The 16,714-nt window shown below is 42.8% G+C and overlaps 1 protein-coding gene across 11 annotated transcripts in view; it reads right to left on the bottom strand.

The window, feature by feature from the left end:
• TTLL5 (tubulin tyrosine ligase like 5) overlaps positions 1-16,714 on the bottom strand; it is a 252,493-nt gene that overhangs the window by 227,585 nt on the left and 8,194 nt on the right. For 10 of the 11 annotated variants that reach the window (XR_008427229.2, XM_053927529.1, XM_053927528.1 and 7 more), the window contains exons 4-6: positions 6,483-6,565; positions 5,058-5,164; positions 3,008-3,138 (exon numbers count right to left, since the gene is read on the bottom strand). Coding sequence is in view for 10 of the 11 variants with exons in the window: in XM_053927529.1 (XP_053783504.1) it covers positions 3,008-3,138; positions 5,058-5,164; positions 6,483-6,565 (321 nt within the window). In the remaining variant the exon portion in view is untranslated. The remainder of the gene's footprint in view (positions 1-3,007; positions 3,139-5,057; positions 5,165-6,482; positions 6,566-16,714) is intronic. The other variant, XM_053927537.1, reaches the window with a different exon arrangement.

Here is a 16,714-nt window from a genome sequence, read left to right as displayed (position 1 = left end):
GAGGAAAAAGAGAGAAGGAGCAGATAGCAAAGTTACAGCAAATACTACATAATACATTTTTTCACCATTTCCCCGCTTGAATGAGAGGATGAAACATAATCAAAATTTTACAATTGCCGCCAAACATCAGGACGCAGATGTCTGTAGGCAGCTCGAATCCAAACCTGGTCCAAAATTCAACAGTCTTCCCCTTTAACACCCCTCACGTTCCTGGTTACACTCTCTGGATAGAGACTTGGTCCTCCTAGCCTCTCAGACTCACACCTTTGGAGACACCGTGGACCCCGGCTTCACTACTCACAGCCAGTTAGTAATCCTTATGCATTCTGTCATTCTCCCCATGCTGGCCGCCAAGGTCAATCAACCTACACTTCTCATCTGACGAGTCAATGACCTTCAACGTGACCACTGTGTGCCTTGCCCCCGCTCCCTCAAGTTCATTTCATGCAGCTGTTTTCGTAAAGGCAGCCTGTTCACCTCCCTCTCCTTCTCAAAAATCTCCTCTTGCACACACTCGAGTCAGCACTGGAGGGTCAGAGACACAAGAGTCATGGAGAAAACGAAATTGCAAGTTATAGTATACGAGGCGGACACAACAGCAAAAGAAGAGAACTTAAAACAGACTTTCCGAAGAAGGGAAATGTCTCTGTGAAAGAGGAAGTGGTAAGAACAGATGGGTTTCTCCCTAACACATAACTTAACAACACAACGAACCTAATGATGCTGGACATCTCCCCACCGGCTTTAAGTTGAGAGGCCACAAACTCTGGACAACGGGCAAAGAGGGACTGGGATTCCAGCGAGACTGAAACCAAGAAGACCCTCCTACTACCACACCTTCCCTGTCCTCCCTCTCCCGCAAACAGGGTCAGTCCCTGCTGGGATCTCTGGGTGGCGACAGCAACGAGGGATTTGTTTTGGGGACTGAGGAACACCCTTTGCCTGTAATAACTGCCCCAGGGCTAAATGTGGTGGCCTTGGGCTGCAGCTGCGTTAATCCTATGTGTACTTTTGACCTTTAAAATTCATTTTAGTTAAAAAGCAGAACACATAAAAGTGTGAATAATTGCTGAAGAAGCAATTCTACTGAGAGACAGGTTATGCATGGACCAATGGAGGAATCCTAATTCTATCCAATGGTCTGAACAAGCTTCCCCAGCCCTCCGCCTGCCTCCCAAGGGTGGGGAATGCCGAACAGCAGAATCAGCAAGAGCAAAGCGGGAAAGGGAATTTTCAACTTAGATCCCCTTAGTCTTTCACAGGGAATTATTCTGGACTTCCATTTCTCCTTGGGAATCCAACAACAGGAGGAGTTCCTATCAGGCACCCTTTTACACTGTCACCATGCTGGCTGAAGCATTTTTATGCTATCCTGTTGGCTACTGACATAATTTTTAACTTTTATTATGAGGCACTATAGCGCAGCATAACTTGAAATAGGAAATAATACTGAAAACTTATTAAGCACCTATAAAGCACCATTACAAGTGTCTTCCATGTACTAACCTCCTTAAACCTCCCAACAACACTGTAAGGTCAGTATTGGTAACAGTCTCTTTTTACAGCGGAGAAAGCTAACGCACAGAGAGTTATTACACTGGCTGAAGTCACGTAACAAAAACTCTTAACTAAACATTTTCAACTTCGAGTGCACTGTAGCTTTGAGGCTAACGTAATTCATCTAATTTGATACCCTATTCTGACCCATTTCAGAGTCCTCTGTGGGCAAACACCGAACTGTCAACCTGTGCTCCCAGGGGGAGCGCCACGTGCCATGAGTGGAATGCCCTCATCAAGGCAGTTCCCGATGACCCAAGTCCCAGAAGACAAACGCTCCACTGGGTGACCAGACCTTATTCTTAAGTCCAACTGGTTAAAAGTACCAAAAGTCGGGAAGGCCAGAGAGGGCTTTCTCTTCCCCTCTCCACGCTTCCTCTACCCTAAGATAAGAACAGTCTCTCTCTCAGGAAACTCTCTGCCTGCCAGTCCTGTGTTGTCCCTGACCCTCCCACAGACATGACTTCTCTCCCCGGCGATACTGGAGAGCGGTCACTGTGCACTCGTGGCCTGGCGCCTTCAGCCAGAAAGCTCAGCGGTGCCGAGCGCGGCCTCTGATGCTGAGTGGCCGGGCTGAAACCTGACCCTGCCATCTGCAAGCTGCCCCACTTATGGGAAGTTCCTTCACCTCTCTGCACCTTAAGTCTCCTCACCTGTGAAAGTGGGAAGACTAATAGTACCTACCGCGCAGTGGCGGCACCACTTAGAAGAGGGGCTCATAGAAGGGAAATACTCATTAAGTGTTAGCTGTTAGTGTTATTACTATCTAAACTCTCACAGCAGCCCTCCCTCACGCCTTATCTGCGTACCGAGCCTGTTGAGTCGGGCTCTGCCCCACGAAGGAAAGCCTGAAATAACCCATCTCCTCTGCTTAGACCTGTGGAGGTAAGTTCACTTCAAGGCAAAAGAAATAAGAAGCCCACCAACACCTGGACACAGGCCACGTGTCCCTAGTTAGCTTTACCAGCAATAGAGCTGACATCTGGATCCCTATTTGGCTCCCACATGTATCTTTTCTATTAGTCTGAACTCCAAGGAAAAACAGTGAGACTCAATGATACCTTACCCCACAAAATATAAGTCACGCAAGTCCAGAAATCAAGGTGATGGGAGAGACACCAAAAAAGGGTGCACATGTGGTTTATATGCAGAAATATGTACACCCTAACATGTGCACTAACTCTTGTCAATGAAGAAGAGACTGCTGTACAGGACAAGAGTGCATTTATGACACCAATGTGTCCTTACATAAATGATACTAAGAATAAACATACAGGTAGGCAGTCAGAATAAAAACAGCTTTAAGGTTATCTCTGCAGCTGTTTTACTAAAGAAACATAATTTTTTCAAGGATTTGGGAAACCACAATTGGTTACCGACTTGAAGCAGCCCTTGAGGTAAGTCGGCCCCAAGTTCAGTTGCTGCGGATGGACACTACGAGGCAACTTACTACAGAAGTCCGCGTACTCAGCTGGCAGCAGGAAGGTCTGCGGGAGAATGTGAAAAGTCTTGAATCCATGCGTATGCTGCATTCGGACGATGTTTTTGTACAGCCGGTCCTTCCGGGTTAGTTCGTACGACCTTAAAATCGTAACAGCATTTCCATTTCAGTAAACTCTGGCTCCGAGGTTTTCCAGTGCTATCGCATTGTAAAGAGCTCATAGTTCACAGTTCTAGAGCCATTACTGAGGACAGCAGCAGACCCCCAATCTTTGTCAACCCCGAAGACTCATTAGTCATTTTCATGGAATGGATTTCTTTGGTCAGATTTCTTCATTAAGGTATAATGTATGTATAATTCTATGAGTTTGAATAAACACATGCAGTTATGCAACCACCACCACGCTCACGAGATGGAACAGTTCCAACACCCCACAAAGTTCCCTCGAGCCCCTTGTAGCCCACCCTTCCCGTGGCCGTCAGGCCCTGGCAAACATCCACCTCTTTCCTGTCCCTATAATTTTGCCTCTTCCAGAAAGTCGAATAAAGGGAATTATATGGCATGTGTCCTTCTGAGACTGGCTTCTTTCACTGAACCTAACACACAACTGAAGCTTATCCTTATGGTTGTAAGTATCGGTACCTCATTCTTTATTAGGGCTCAGTAGTAACCCACTGTTTGGGTGTACCAGTCTGTTTATCCGTTCACCCGCTGAAGGACATACGGGCTGTTTCCAGTTTTTGAAGATTATGAATAAAATCACAATAAGCATCTGTGTACAGGTTCTTATGAACATAAGTGTTTATAAGTTTTTGTGTAGACATACATTTTCATGTCTCTAGAAATGGGATTGCTAGGTTCACTGAGACTGTTTAGCAAACAGTACTAGTTACCTACTGCTGCCTAATAAATCACCCCAAACACAGCAGCTGAAGGAAAACACACATTTTCGGTCTCACGCGGTTTCTGTGGGACAGGAATGTGGGAGAGGCAGAGCGAGGCAGGTCTGTCGTGGGGGCCCCGTGTGAGGTCACAGGCAAGATGTTGGCCAGGCCTGCGGTCGCCAGGCCTGCCTGGGGCTGGGGAACCTGCTCTCCAGACAGCTCACTCGTCGGGGGCTGGCTGGTGGCAGGAAGCTTCGGTCCTCTCCACCTGAGCCTCGCCATGCGGCTGAGCGCCTTCTTGACATGACAACTGATTTTGCCCAGATCAAGTGATCCAAGAAACAGCAAAAAAGAAGCTACCACATCTTTTATGACCTGGTCTCTGAAGGGACACAGTGTCACTCTGGCCACATCCTATTCCTTAGAAGACAGTCACTAAGTCTAGACCACGTTCAAAAACAGAGAAATTAAGCTCAGTCTTCTGAAGGCAATGGCAAGGAATGTGTGGACACATTTTATAACCACCCCGTAAGTGTATGTTTAATTTTATGAAAAACGGCCAAACCGCTACGCAAAGGGGCGGCACCATTTTGCATTTCCCACCAGCACGACACCAGCGTTCCAATCGTACTGTATCCTGAGCAGCACTGGGCGTGTCTAGCTTTTCTGTCTGTCCTGAGCCCTTCCGATGTTCTAGTGTACAGCAGAACCTCACATGGTTTCAATCTGCATTCCACTAACGGCTGCTGATATTGAACATATTTTCCTGCGCATCTTCTCATGTCTGTGTATCTTCTGTGGTTAAGTATCTGTCCAAATATTCTCCCCATTTTGAAAAAGAGGGTTTTCATTACTGAGTTCTGACATTTTATTATATATTCTAGATATAAAGTCTTTATTTATCAGATACATGTTTTACAGGTATTTTCTCCCAGTCTCTGCCTAGTCTTTTCAAAGAAGAGACATTTTAAGTTTTGATGAAGTCCAACGTATCCTTTTTTTCTCTTATGGATTATACTTATATTGTTGTATCTAAGAAATCTTTACCTAATCCAAGGTCATAAAGATTTTCTCCTATGTTTTCTTCTAGAAGTTGTATGATTTTAGGTTTTACATTTCAATCTATGATAATGTCAGGTACCTTAAATGGAGCAAAGTAGCTACAAGAGCATTACCTGGGAAAGTGATTAACCTTTTGTACTTCAGAGAGGGTGCGAAGTAAGAAGGGCTTCAGGTGGGATCCTGTCCACATCAGGTTATAGTCAGTGCTGCTTGGGTGAACCTAGGGGCACATAAACAGACAAGATAAAAACCACCAGAGATAACCCCTCTCCAGGAATAACCCTGGATGAAAACCCCGTCCACGAAGTACCCACGGGAGTGGCCCCGTTAGTATGTGAGCCCAGCGCGACAGAAGTGGAGTACACAAAACATGGGGATAATGCAGTTTAAAGAATGGAAGAGTTGGGTAAGGCTCAGACACAACAACTGGAACAAATTAATCCTTCTAAGGAAGTCCATCCACAATGCCTCTTAATATTCTTGCATATCAGTGTGTGAGAAGGGGGCCCAATCCCAGAACTCCCTTCTCAGAGGCTTACAGATGCTGGGCACAGACTACTGATCAGAAGTAAAAACTTATAGCAGCAAACCAACTTAGAATTCATTCATTCATTCTTTCATTCATCCTTTCATTCATTTACAAGAATTCATTTGTCCATTCTTTCAACAATTATGTATTCTTTGCCTACAATGTGATAGGTGCCACATTAGAACCTGAAGATAAAACAGCAACAAGGCAAGATATAAACTGGTATTCGGAACTTCCAAGTGTCCACTTCAGACCTCAACCTAGGATAAGGGGCTAGCAACCAGACCTTTAGCAACTGTCTCAAAATACCTACAGTGGAGTCTGTTCAGCATTGTTACTGTCTCTTTTGATGTCAACATGCAAATTTTCCCAATTTTCCTTGGAAATAACATACTCTGGTTTTAAAGGACCTGCCAATCACTTGTCCCTCTCTTCCCTGATGGAGTGAATCCGTGCCCCAAGCTGGACCAGTCATTCTATCTCCAGGATGTGATTCTTGAATGAAGAAAGACACAAGGACAATGAATGGAGTAGAGTCACTTGCAGAGACTGCCTACAGGACATGGTCCCGCAGATTCTTGTCCCAGACCCCTGGAGCTGTCCTGTCTCTCTCACTCCAAAGGCCTGCCTTTTCAGTATTGCCCGATTCTGCTAGCCATCTGGTGTACACTTCTCCTACAAATCCCTTCTGGCTTAAGTTAGAGTCTGTTTCTGTTGCTTGCAATCAAAAAAATTCAATTGGATAACAAACAATTCCTTATAGGCAACTCTGCCTCTAGCCTAAGCCTAAAAGCAGAGCAAGGAAAAAAAATTTTTTAATTGTGGAAGTGTTTTCCATGTGTTGCAAGGAGAAAGCGGAAAATCCACTCAGAAACTCCATGCAAATTCTGCATCACCACTCAGCACTGGTCCCATGTGCTTTCTGGAGCTGGCGGTAGAAACTGAGAGTCAGGTAGCCAGGATTTTCAGCTTTGGGACAGATCAGGTGAAGCAGTCAAAATGAGCTTACTTCATGAAATCCATGGGCTGTCAGAATGCTGCGTACGAGGCGACTGTCTGTTCGCACAATCTTGTAAGACAAGTGGTAACGTTCTAGAGAAAAACAGAATCCAGTTCAGTAACCGGAGAGTTAACTGCAGAGACAGAAATGAACTGTAAGAGGGTGGCTTGCTTAACTATACTGAGTGACGCTATACCGCTACCCTTACGCTACTACAAGTAAAGGGTGCCGACTATTTCAGACCAGGGGTTCTTAACCTGCAATTTGTTGGGGTTAGTAAACATGCATGGGGGGAGGGGAACGACATCTCTGTTTTCACTTGTTTCTGGTTAACACTTAACATTACCTTCTACTGGGGATGTAGACAACAAATCAGGGTGTTATTAGCACCACCTGTGACCCTACCGCCAGTAGAAGTCAAGTATTTTAATATTATTTTATAGTTGTTACAGGTATCTCAAAATATCTCTTATCCTCACAGTATTTAAAAATTATGGAAGTGAACAGACCTACCATTAGATCGTTATTTAATGAACAAATAAAAAGGCATATATATATATCACAAATATTTTGATAATATGTCAACACAATGGATTTTCTTTGTAGTCATATGTAATTTTTTTACACACTTAAAACATTCTGAGCCCTGGCTGGCACGGCTCGGCGTTGGTTGGATGTTGTCCCATAAAGCAAAAGGTCACGGGTTCACTTCCAGGTCAGGGCACAGTCCTGGGTTGCAGGTCTGGTCCCCAGCTGGGGCACATGCAAGAAGCAACCAATTGACGTTTCTCCCAAACATCAATGTTCCTCTCCCTCTCTCTCTCCCTACCTTCCCCTCTCTCTAAATAAATTTTTAAAATCTTTAAAAAAAAATCATTCTGAAAAGAGACTCAGTAGGACCCCTGCACAAAAAGGTCAGAACCCCTGCTCCAGTGCCCTCTGCACAGTGACTGCGGCGACCAGTGCATCTCAGACCGGAAGTTATACACCGGTGACTGCGGGCCGAAACCTGCCTGCGGACAAGGTTTGCTCCTTCCTCATTGTGCTTCAAAAATAAAACTGAATTAAATGCTACCCTTTTGAAATTGGTGGAATTCGTATAAAAAAATCTAGATTTCTGGGCTTCTCTTGAAAACCCCGGGCTCGCGCTCGCTCACACTCGCTCTCTGGCATGGCATGGCGAGAGTCAACTGAGGACGTGCGAGCACTTCCACGCCGTCCAGGTCGGCAGAGTCCCCGCCAGCTGCTTCCCTCACCCTCCTTCCTGCCTGGCACCTGCCAGCAGTCTGTGCTCGTGACCCCTGTCTAAGAGGACAGTCTGTAATCATGGGAGATTTCTCCATATCCCTGAGGACTAACACTCTGGCCCATTAAATTCAATCTCTTTCTATGCATCACTGCAAATAGCTTGAAAACATTAGCTAAGAATTCTACAGAAAGATTTTTAAAAAGGACCGCATATTGCCCTGGTTCTTAGGAGATATGAAACATTTGAACTAATTCTCAAATGTGGGGACGGGGAAGAGAGAGAGAAGCAAATATGACAAAATGTTAATAACTGGCGAATCTATAGAAAGAGTATACATGTGTTCGTTGTATTATTCTTCAAACTTAGGCAAATGAAAGAATATTAGGTCTTTTCATTACGGTAACTGTGATCACATCTCCATTTTTGCTCTCGCAAAAAAGCCAAAACATCAACTGCTGGAGGCCAGGACTGCTCCGACTCTGAGCCTGTTCTGCAGCGCTTGCCTCGCCGAACCAGGCCGCGGGGAAGGTGATCAGTAAAGCGTGTGGAAAAATACAGAATGGCTGCAGGGGGACTGGGGGAGGTGGGGGTAATAAGAGAAAGAGTATGTCTCTGGAACCCAACTGTCAGGGTTAAAATCCTGGCCCTCCTCCCTGCTGGCTGTCATCTTGAATAAGTTCCTTCATTTTTCCACGCTCAATTGCCTCACCTTTAAAATGGAGTTGATAGCAAAGATACTTACCTCATAGAGTAAGTATTTTTATATGAATTCACTGAATCAGTTAATACCTGAAAAGCTTTTAAAATAGTTGATACATAATAAAACTTTCATCTAATAAAAGAGAAGATACATAGTAAAATAGCCATTAGTACATAGTATCATACATAGTAAACTATACATTTTATATAGCAAATAAAAAGTAAAAATGCTATTAGTATTCCTTGTCCTACTTCTCCTAGTATATAAGAAAAATGTAATTACCACTGCACGCAGTGGCAGACCTGATTCTCACAGTATGTGTTTAGTAAGCAACGACCAATCCTTTTAATCCATACCTACTAACCGCAACCCAACTCAGATGCACTGAACACGTTCCAAAAGGGGACTGCAAGAAAGGCAGGGTGGAATGATACACAGCGACCCTGACTGCTGGCGATTGTGACTCAAATTCACGCTCTGTGCCCACGTCCTGTGACCAATAACGCTGATTACCAGTATGTGTGCAACCAGCCACTATAAACCGGTGACCAGCCTAAGGGCATGGTTTGTTCATTCCTTGTGCTGTTTTAAATGTAAAACTGAATTAGTTTCCAAACTTAAAATTGGAACAATGTAACCATCTAGATTTCTGGGCTTCTCTTGAAAAACCTGGCAACTCTGGGCTCTCTCTTCCCTGGCAAGTCAAACGGAGACTTGCAGGTATAAACTGAACCTGCCCAACTGCCTAAGAAAGAGCCACTTTGCCCATGTTTTCTTCAATATAAAAACAAGACGCAGGGCATGGTCCTCCTTGACTACTAGCGAACTCCAAACATACTGCAGCCTCCAAACGCATGTTGCATCAATTCCACTGTGAGCCTGTACGATTTTCCTCTTCTCCAACCACTTACTTGTATCTCGGGACACAACGTGGAGTGCTAGGATCCCTGGCAAGTTCCAGGACTGACCGAGCAAATAAAAAACAAGGAACCAATAATCTGTCGGCACAGAAGCACCTAGGGACTGGTGAAGTACCCTAAGGGCATTGGTCAAAACTAGCAAGGAAAACCAGAATGAAGGTAAAACTGAAGTGTTTTTGCCCTGACCAGTGTGGCTCAGTAGGTCAGGCATCGTCCTGCAAAGCGGAAGGTCACCAGTTCCATTCCTGGTCAGGGCACATGCGTGGGTTGTGGGTTCAGTGAGCGCCTCTGAGAGGCAGCCAATCGACATTTCTCTCTCACGTGGATGAAAAACTGACGTTTTTGACTTTAAGAATACAAGAATAACCCCATCGAGGGCAACACAGTGTAGCTTCCCCTACTGTCAGAAAAGCACAACTGTACTTGTAACTACTGAGCCCTTGACTAGTATGAGAGAGTAACTGACTTTTCAATTTTATTTAACTTTAATTAATTTAAATTTAAATGCTGATACTCAATTCAGTCATTGGAAAACTTGTTTGGAGTAACCTGAGCACATAAAATTTTTTTTTAACTAAAACATTTATGGAACCTAAACACAAATCAAGTCCAGTCTCCCAAGGAAAATTATATACCACCCTGTAAGTGCAAAGTACACACTGCATGTAACATCTTGATGATTTTTTTATATTGAGTAAATGCGGAAATGATATTTTAAACTAAATAAAATGTATTATTGAAATAAACTATTTCTGTTTACTTTTTTAATAAAGCCACTGGAAAATTTACATATGTAGTTTACAATATATTTCTACTGGGTGCTGGTCTATACAAATGCAAACTTATGAAACTGACACATTCAAAAGCAAATTATAAAATGATACTTTATTCTAAAAAAAGTTACTGTATTTTTCAGACTATAAGACGCACCGGACCATAAGACGTACCTAGGTTTTAGAGGAGGAAAATAAGAAAAAAAACACCACTCCACCACCACAGCCCCCCGCCCCAGCGCCAGCAGGTCAGATAAGCTACATTCAGACTATAACATACCTCCCCAAATTTAGGAGGAAAATGGGGTTCGTCTTATAGTCCAAAAAATACAGTACTTTAGCCCTGGCTGGTGTGGCTCAGTGGATTGAGTGCTGGCCTGCGAACCAAAGGGTCTCTGGTTCGATTCCCAGTCAGGACACATGCCTGGGTTGCAGACCAAGCACCCAGTGAAGGGGCATGTGAGAGGCAACCACACATTGATTTTTCTCTCCCTCTCTTTCTCTCTCCCTTCCCTTCTCTCTAAAAAATAAGTAAACAAAATCTTTTTTTAAAAAAAGTCACTTTAAACTGAAAATATCTGTTGCCTCTAAAGTGAAATCCCATTTACACGTTCAAAGTATATACAATTTTGAAATGAAAAAGGATATAGTGAGGAAGAAATATATATTCCTGGGGCATTTGACAAAGCACATTAAATCACACTGTACCAAAAACATTAACAGTGAATGCGGTGGAGAATAAAGCAGAGAACAGAAAAAACAAGGCCGGCATCTGACAGCGGATCAGCAGAAGATAACCGGTGCCCCAGTTACACTTCCCAAGAGGATTCAACCTCGGGATTATGATCTGGGCAGATCTATGTCAGCTATTTCAGAAAGCAAAAAGAAAAAAAACACCAAGAGTGTTTAACAATTAAGAAATCTGAGGCAGCAACTAGCAAAAGTCGTTCAAATTGTTCTTTACATATGGAAGGTGAAAAATATTATTCAACCTCAAGGAATGGTGAAGATACAGAAAATTCAAAAATAGTTTGAGAAAAAAGTTTAGTGGCTTTTTCTTTAATCACAGGAATGTGTATTAAAAAAAAAAAAAAAGCCCAAAGGCTTAGAGATTCTAGAAAATAGTGATTGCTTGAATAATGGGGAGACTTACATTGATGGGTGCTAATTTCCCAAAACGTTAGGTATTCTGAAAAGAAAAGGTCTGCCCGTTGCTGTGAGACATGCGGACTGATTTATGTGCAAGTACGCCACAAGAAATACGTCTTGGGGAAATTAGTTACTTCTGCTGTCTTCAAACCCACACTTGATGTTTTGATTCAAGTCACATTTTGAGTGAGTGTCTCAGCAAATGTTAGCAAACCATGTTAGTTGCTCAGGATTCAGAGAATACAAACGAACCATGTCCCTTTAAGTGGTAACCTAGCAACTTGCAGAGGGGATTAGAACACAAGGACCCCTAAGGAGAGAGGAAGATTTAAATCCCAGAAGCAGGTGCTCACCATCTTCTAAACTCCTGGCTTATTACCGAGCAAGGACAGATCTTAAAGTAAGTTCAAAGTACAGCAGATCCTAATTTTAGTAGCAATAAAATGAGTTAAGATGGCTTCATGGGCCCTGACTGGCGTGGCTTAGCTGGTTAGAGCATCGCGCAGTAAACCAAAAGGTCTCAGGTTCGTTTTCCGGTTGGAGCACATACCTAGACTGCGGGTTCCATAACCGATCAATGTTTCTCTCCATCCCTCCCTTTCCCTCTCTCTAAAATCAACAAGCATGTCCTTGGGTGAGGATTAAAAAAAAAAAGGATGGCTTCATGGGTGAATTTTATCAAACATTTAAAGAATTAATGCCACCCCTTCTTAAACTCTTCCAAAGAGGAAGACAGAACTCATTCTATGAGGCCAGCATTACCCTGATACCAAAGCCAGATAAGGCATCACAGGAAAACTACAGACCAATATCCCCTATAAATATAAATATAAAAATTCTCAACAAAATACTAGCAAACCAAACCCAGCAGCACATTAAAAGGATTATGCATGATGACCAAATGGGGTTTATGTCAGGAATGTAAGGGTGATTCAACAAACAAAAGATGATCAAACATCAAAATTACAACTAAACTACACAACAACCATCATTCAGAACCATCCGAGACCGAGCTGAATAAAAGTCCTACACCTACAGAATTAAAGAAGAAACCACATTGAGACTGGTAGGAGGAGCAAAGATGTGGAACAGGCCGGTCCACACCCACATGTGCTGGTTAAAAATCCCAAGGGATATCTCAGGAGCAAGTGGTCCCGGCCCCAAACCAGCCCACCCAGCCCAGGGTTCCAGTGCCAGGAAGATAAGTCCCCATAGCTTCTGGCTATAAAAACCAGCAGGAATTGAGGCTGTAGAAGACAGAAACTTCTGGAGTCCCAGGCAGTTCCTCTTAAAGGGCCTGCACACAGACTTACTTGAACTTACTCCCTCTAAGCTCCAGCGCAGGGGCAGCAGATCGAAAGGCACATGAGACATAGGAGCTGAATTGGCTGGCATCAGGATGATAGCTGGATGGCAGCTTTCTCCCAGACAGAAGTGCTTGCAGAGGCCCTTGTTACTTTGCTGAGCCCTCCCCCCACAGAGCCAGCAGGCTGGCGCCATATCTGATTCTCCATCAACCTGGCTCACACTGTTTACCCCACTCTGGGGATTCCCTGAAGCCCTATACACCTACAGCCAACTGATTTTCAACTTCTGGGCCCACCCAAGCTGTTTCCAGTGGCTTTTCCATACAAATGGTTTGTTTTGGCTCATTCTTCAGATTTTCCTAAATTCTCTCAAACAAGCAGCATCAGGCCAGAGTGAGACCCGTACTTCTTGCTAAAAGCCCCAGGTCTGACACTAGCAACAGCCAGCCTTGGTTCACAGCTTGGCCTCACCTGGGCACCTCCAAGCCCAGTGTAAGTAGCAATCATCTACAAATTGCTTTGTAGCTTATGCCAGGTGGCCCCAGACAGAACACAGGTGGTGGCTGACCTTGGATGTGCCAACAGCAATCAAGGATCAACTGCAAGAGGAAGGTATACACAGCCCACACAGTGGGTGCACCTCAAGTACCCAGTTTGGGTGACAGGGGAGGCTGTGCCATTGGACCCTACAGGACACCTGCTGCATTAGGCCACACTATCAAGCCTGGGAAATGTAGCAGCTCTAGCTAATACACAGAAACAAACACAAGGAGGCTGCCAAAATGAGGAGACAAAGAAACATGGCCCAAATGAAAGAACAGAACAAAACTCCAAAAAAAGACCTAAGCAAAATGGAGGTAAGCAATTTATCAAATGCAGAGTTCAAAACACTGGTTATAAGGATGCTCAAGGAACTCAGTGAGGACCTCAACAGCGTAAAAAAGGTCCAGTCAGACACTAATTGAAATAAAGAACAATTTACAGGAATCAACAGTAGAGTGGATGAAGCTGAGAATCAAATCAGATTTAAAATATAAGGAAGCAAAAACAACCAATCAGAACAGCAAAAAGAAAAAAGCATCCAAAAAAATCAGGATAGTATACGCAGCCTCTGGGACAACTTCAAGCGTTCCAATATTCACATAATAGGTGGTGCCAGAAGGAGAAGAGAGAGAACAAAAAATTGGAAACCTATTTGAAAAAATGACAGCAAACTTTCTTAACTTGGTGAAAGAAATAGACATACAAGTCCAGGAAGTGCAGAGAGTCCCAAAAAAGATGAACCCAAAGAGGCCCACACCAAGACACATTGTAATTAAAATGTCAAAGGTTAAATACAAAGAGAGAATCTTAAAAGCAGCAAGACAAAAGCAGCTGATTACCTACAAGGGAGCTCCCATAAGACTGTCAGCTAGTTTCTCAAAATAAACTTCATAGGTTAGAAGAGATTAGCAAGAAATATTCAAAGTGATAAAAAGCAGGAAGGTACAACCAAAATAGTTCTACCCAGAAAAGCTATCATTTGGAAACAAAGGACAGATAAAGAGCTTCCCAGACAGGAAAAAGCTAACGGAATACATCACTACCAAACCAGTATGATATGAAATGTTAAAGGGTCTTCTTTAAGAAGAAGATCAAAATTATGAACAGTGAAATGGCAATAAATACATATCTATCATTAATTGAATCTAAAAAAACAAAATAAACAATCAGAACAGAAACAGAATCATAGATACAGAGAACATTTTGATGGTAGCCAGACAGGAGGAGAGTCAGAAGGATCGGTGAGAAAGGTGAAGGAATTAAGAAGTACAAATTGGTAGTTACAGAATAGTCATAGGGATGCAGAGTGAAGCATAGGGAACATAGTAACCAAAGAACATACATGCATGGCCCATGGACAATGGTGTAGGGATTGTCTGAGGGAGTGTTGGGGGGTTGGGTGGAGGGGGTCAAGGGGGACAAAACTGGGACAACTGTAAATAGCATAAACAAAATACAACTTTTTCAAAAAGTTAATCAGTATAGTATACCACATTAAGAGAATGAGAAGGAAACAAAATTCAATCATCTTAAATGTTGCAGAAAACGTATTTTACAAAATCCAACACCCTTGCATGATAAAAAACACTTAACAAAGGACTAGAAAGGGACTTCCTCAACAGGATAAAGGGCATTTTGAAAACGCACAGCTAACATCATACTAAACGGTGAAAGACTGTAAAGCTTTCCCCAGAAGATTAGGAACAAGACTAAGATGCCCACCTTTTGCCTCTTCTACTCAACTCTGTACTGAAGTTCAAGTCAGAGCAATTGGGCAAGGAAAAGAAACAAAAGGCATTCACATTAGAAAGAATGAAGTAAAATTATCTCTGTTTGCAGTTGACATGATCTTGTATATAGACAATCCAAAAGAACCCTCCCCCCACCACACACAAAAACTATTAGAGCTAATAAATGAGCTCAGCAAGGTTTCAGGATGTAAGATCAATATACAAAATCAGCAGACTATTAAGAGCCCATAAGTAGCCCTGGCTGGTGTGACTCAGTGGATTGAGTACAAGCCTGTGAACCAAAGGGTCACTGGTTCGATTCCCAGTCAGGGCACATGCCTGAGTTGCAGACCAGGTCCCCAGCTGGGGTGCATGAGAGGCAACCACTCATTGATGTTTCTCTCCCTCTCTTTCTCTCTCCCTTACCCTCTAAAAATAAATACATAAAATCTTTTTTTAAAAAAGAGTCCATAAATAAACCCATATACCTACAGCCAACTGATTTTCAATAATGTCCAGAGTATCTGATAAATAATAGTCTCTTGAACTAATTACGCTGAAAGAACTAGATATACACATTCAAACCAATGAAGATAGACCCTCATCTCACACTACAAAAAAAATTAACTCAAAATGATCAAATGCCACTTAGCTCTAAATATACAAGCTTAAACTACAAAACTCATAGAAGAAAGCATAAAGATCATGACCTTGGGTTGGGCAATGATTTCTTAAATATGACGACAGCAAAAGCATAAGCAAAAATAGAAAAAATAGATAAATTAGACATCAACAAAATGAAAACCATTGGCTCATGAGAAAACACTACCAAGAGAGTGAAAATACAAACCACAGAACAGGGAAGAATATTTGTAAGTCACATATTTAATAAGAGTCTAATATCCAAAGTATATAAAGAAGTCTTATAACTCAACAACAAAAAGAAAGCAACCCAATTAAAAAATAGGCAAAGACCTTGACTGGACATTTCTCCAAGGACGATACACAAATGACCAGCAAGTACATGAAAAGATGTTCAATGTCATGAGTCACTAGGGAAATGCAAACAAAACCACAATAAGATATGACCTCACAGCCAGTCGCATAGCTATAATCTAACAACAGAAACTAAATGTTAGTGAGAATGTGGAGAAATTAGAACTCTCGTATACTGTTGGCAGAAATGTAAAATGGTACAATCACTGTGGAAAATATTTCGGTGGTTCCTTAGTAAGTTAAACAGAGAATTACCACACAATCTAACAATTCCATTCCTAAGCACATACGCAAAAGAACTGAAAACCGATGTTTAAACAAAAACTTGTACATGAGTGTCCATAGAAACAGTATCTGTAATACAACAGCCAGAAAGCAGAAACACCCATTCATTAGCTGGTGAACGGGTACACAACTGTGGCATGCGCACACGCAGGGTATCACCCGACCTGAACAGGAGTGAAGTCTGAGACACGCTACAACGTGGGTGAGCCTTACAAACACTGTGCTCAGTGAAAGAAGCCAGCCGCATACCGTCTAAGTCCATTTCTATAAAACGTCCGGAACAGGCAAATCCACGGAGACAGAAAGTAGACTGGGGGCGCCAGGGGCTGGGCAGCGACTGCTGAACGGGTACCGAGTTTACCTTCGGGACGATGAAAATGTTCTGGAACTGCCAGTGGTGACGGTGGCACAACACTGCGAATGTACCAGATGCCAATGAACCCTACACTCTAAAATGGTTACTATGGTAAATTTTGTTTTGTATATTTTACAATAACAATAAAAGTACATGTATACATAATTCTGAAAAAATTCAAAAATTCCAATATGCAGAAAAGAATGCAAGAGATCATAAATAAGCCTTTCAAGT

This window comes from Desmodus rotundus, chromosome 7 (genome assembly GCF_022682495.2).
Source record: "Desmodus rotundus isolate HL8 chromosome 7, HLdesRot8A.1, whole genome shotgun sequence".
NCBI classification, from domain to species: domain Eukaryota; kingdom Metazoa; phylum Chordata; class Mammalia; order Chiroptera; family Phyllostomidae; genus Desmodus; species Desmodus rotundus.
This window is presented reverse-complemented; position numbering and strand designations above follow the sequence as displayed.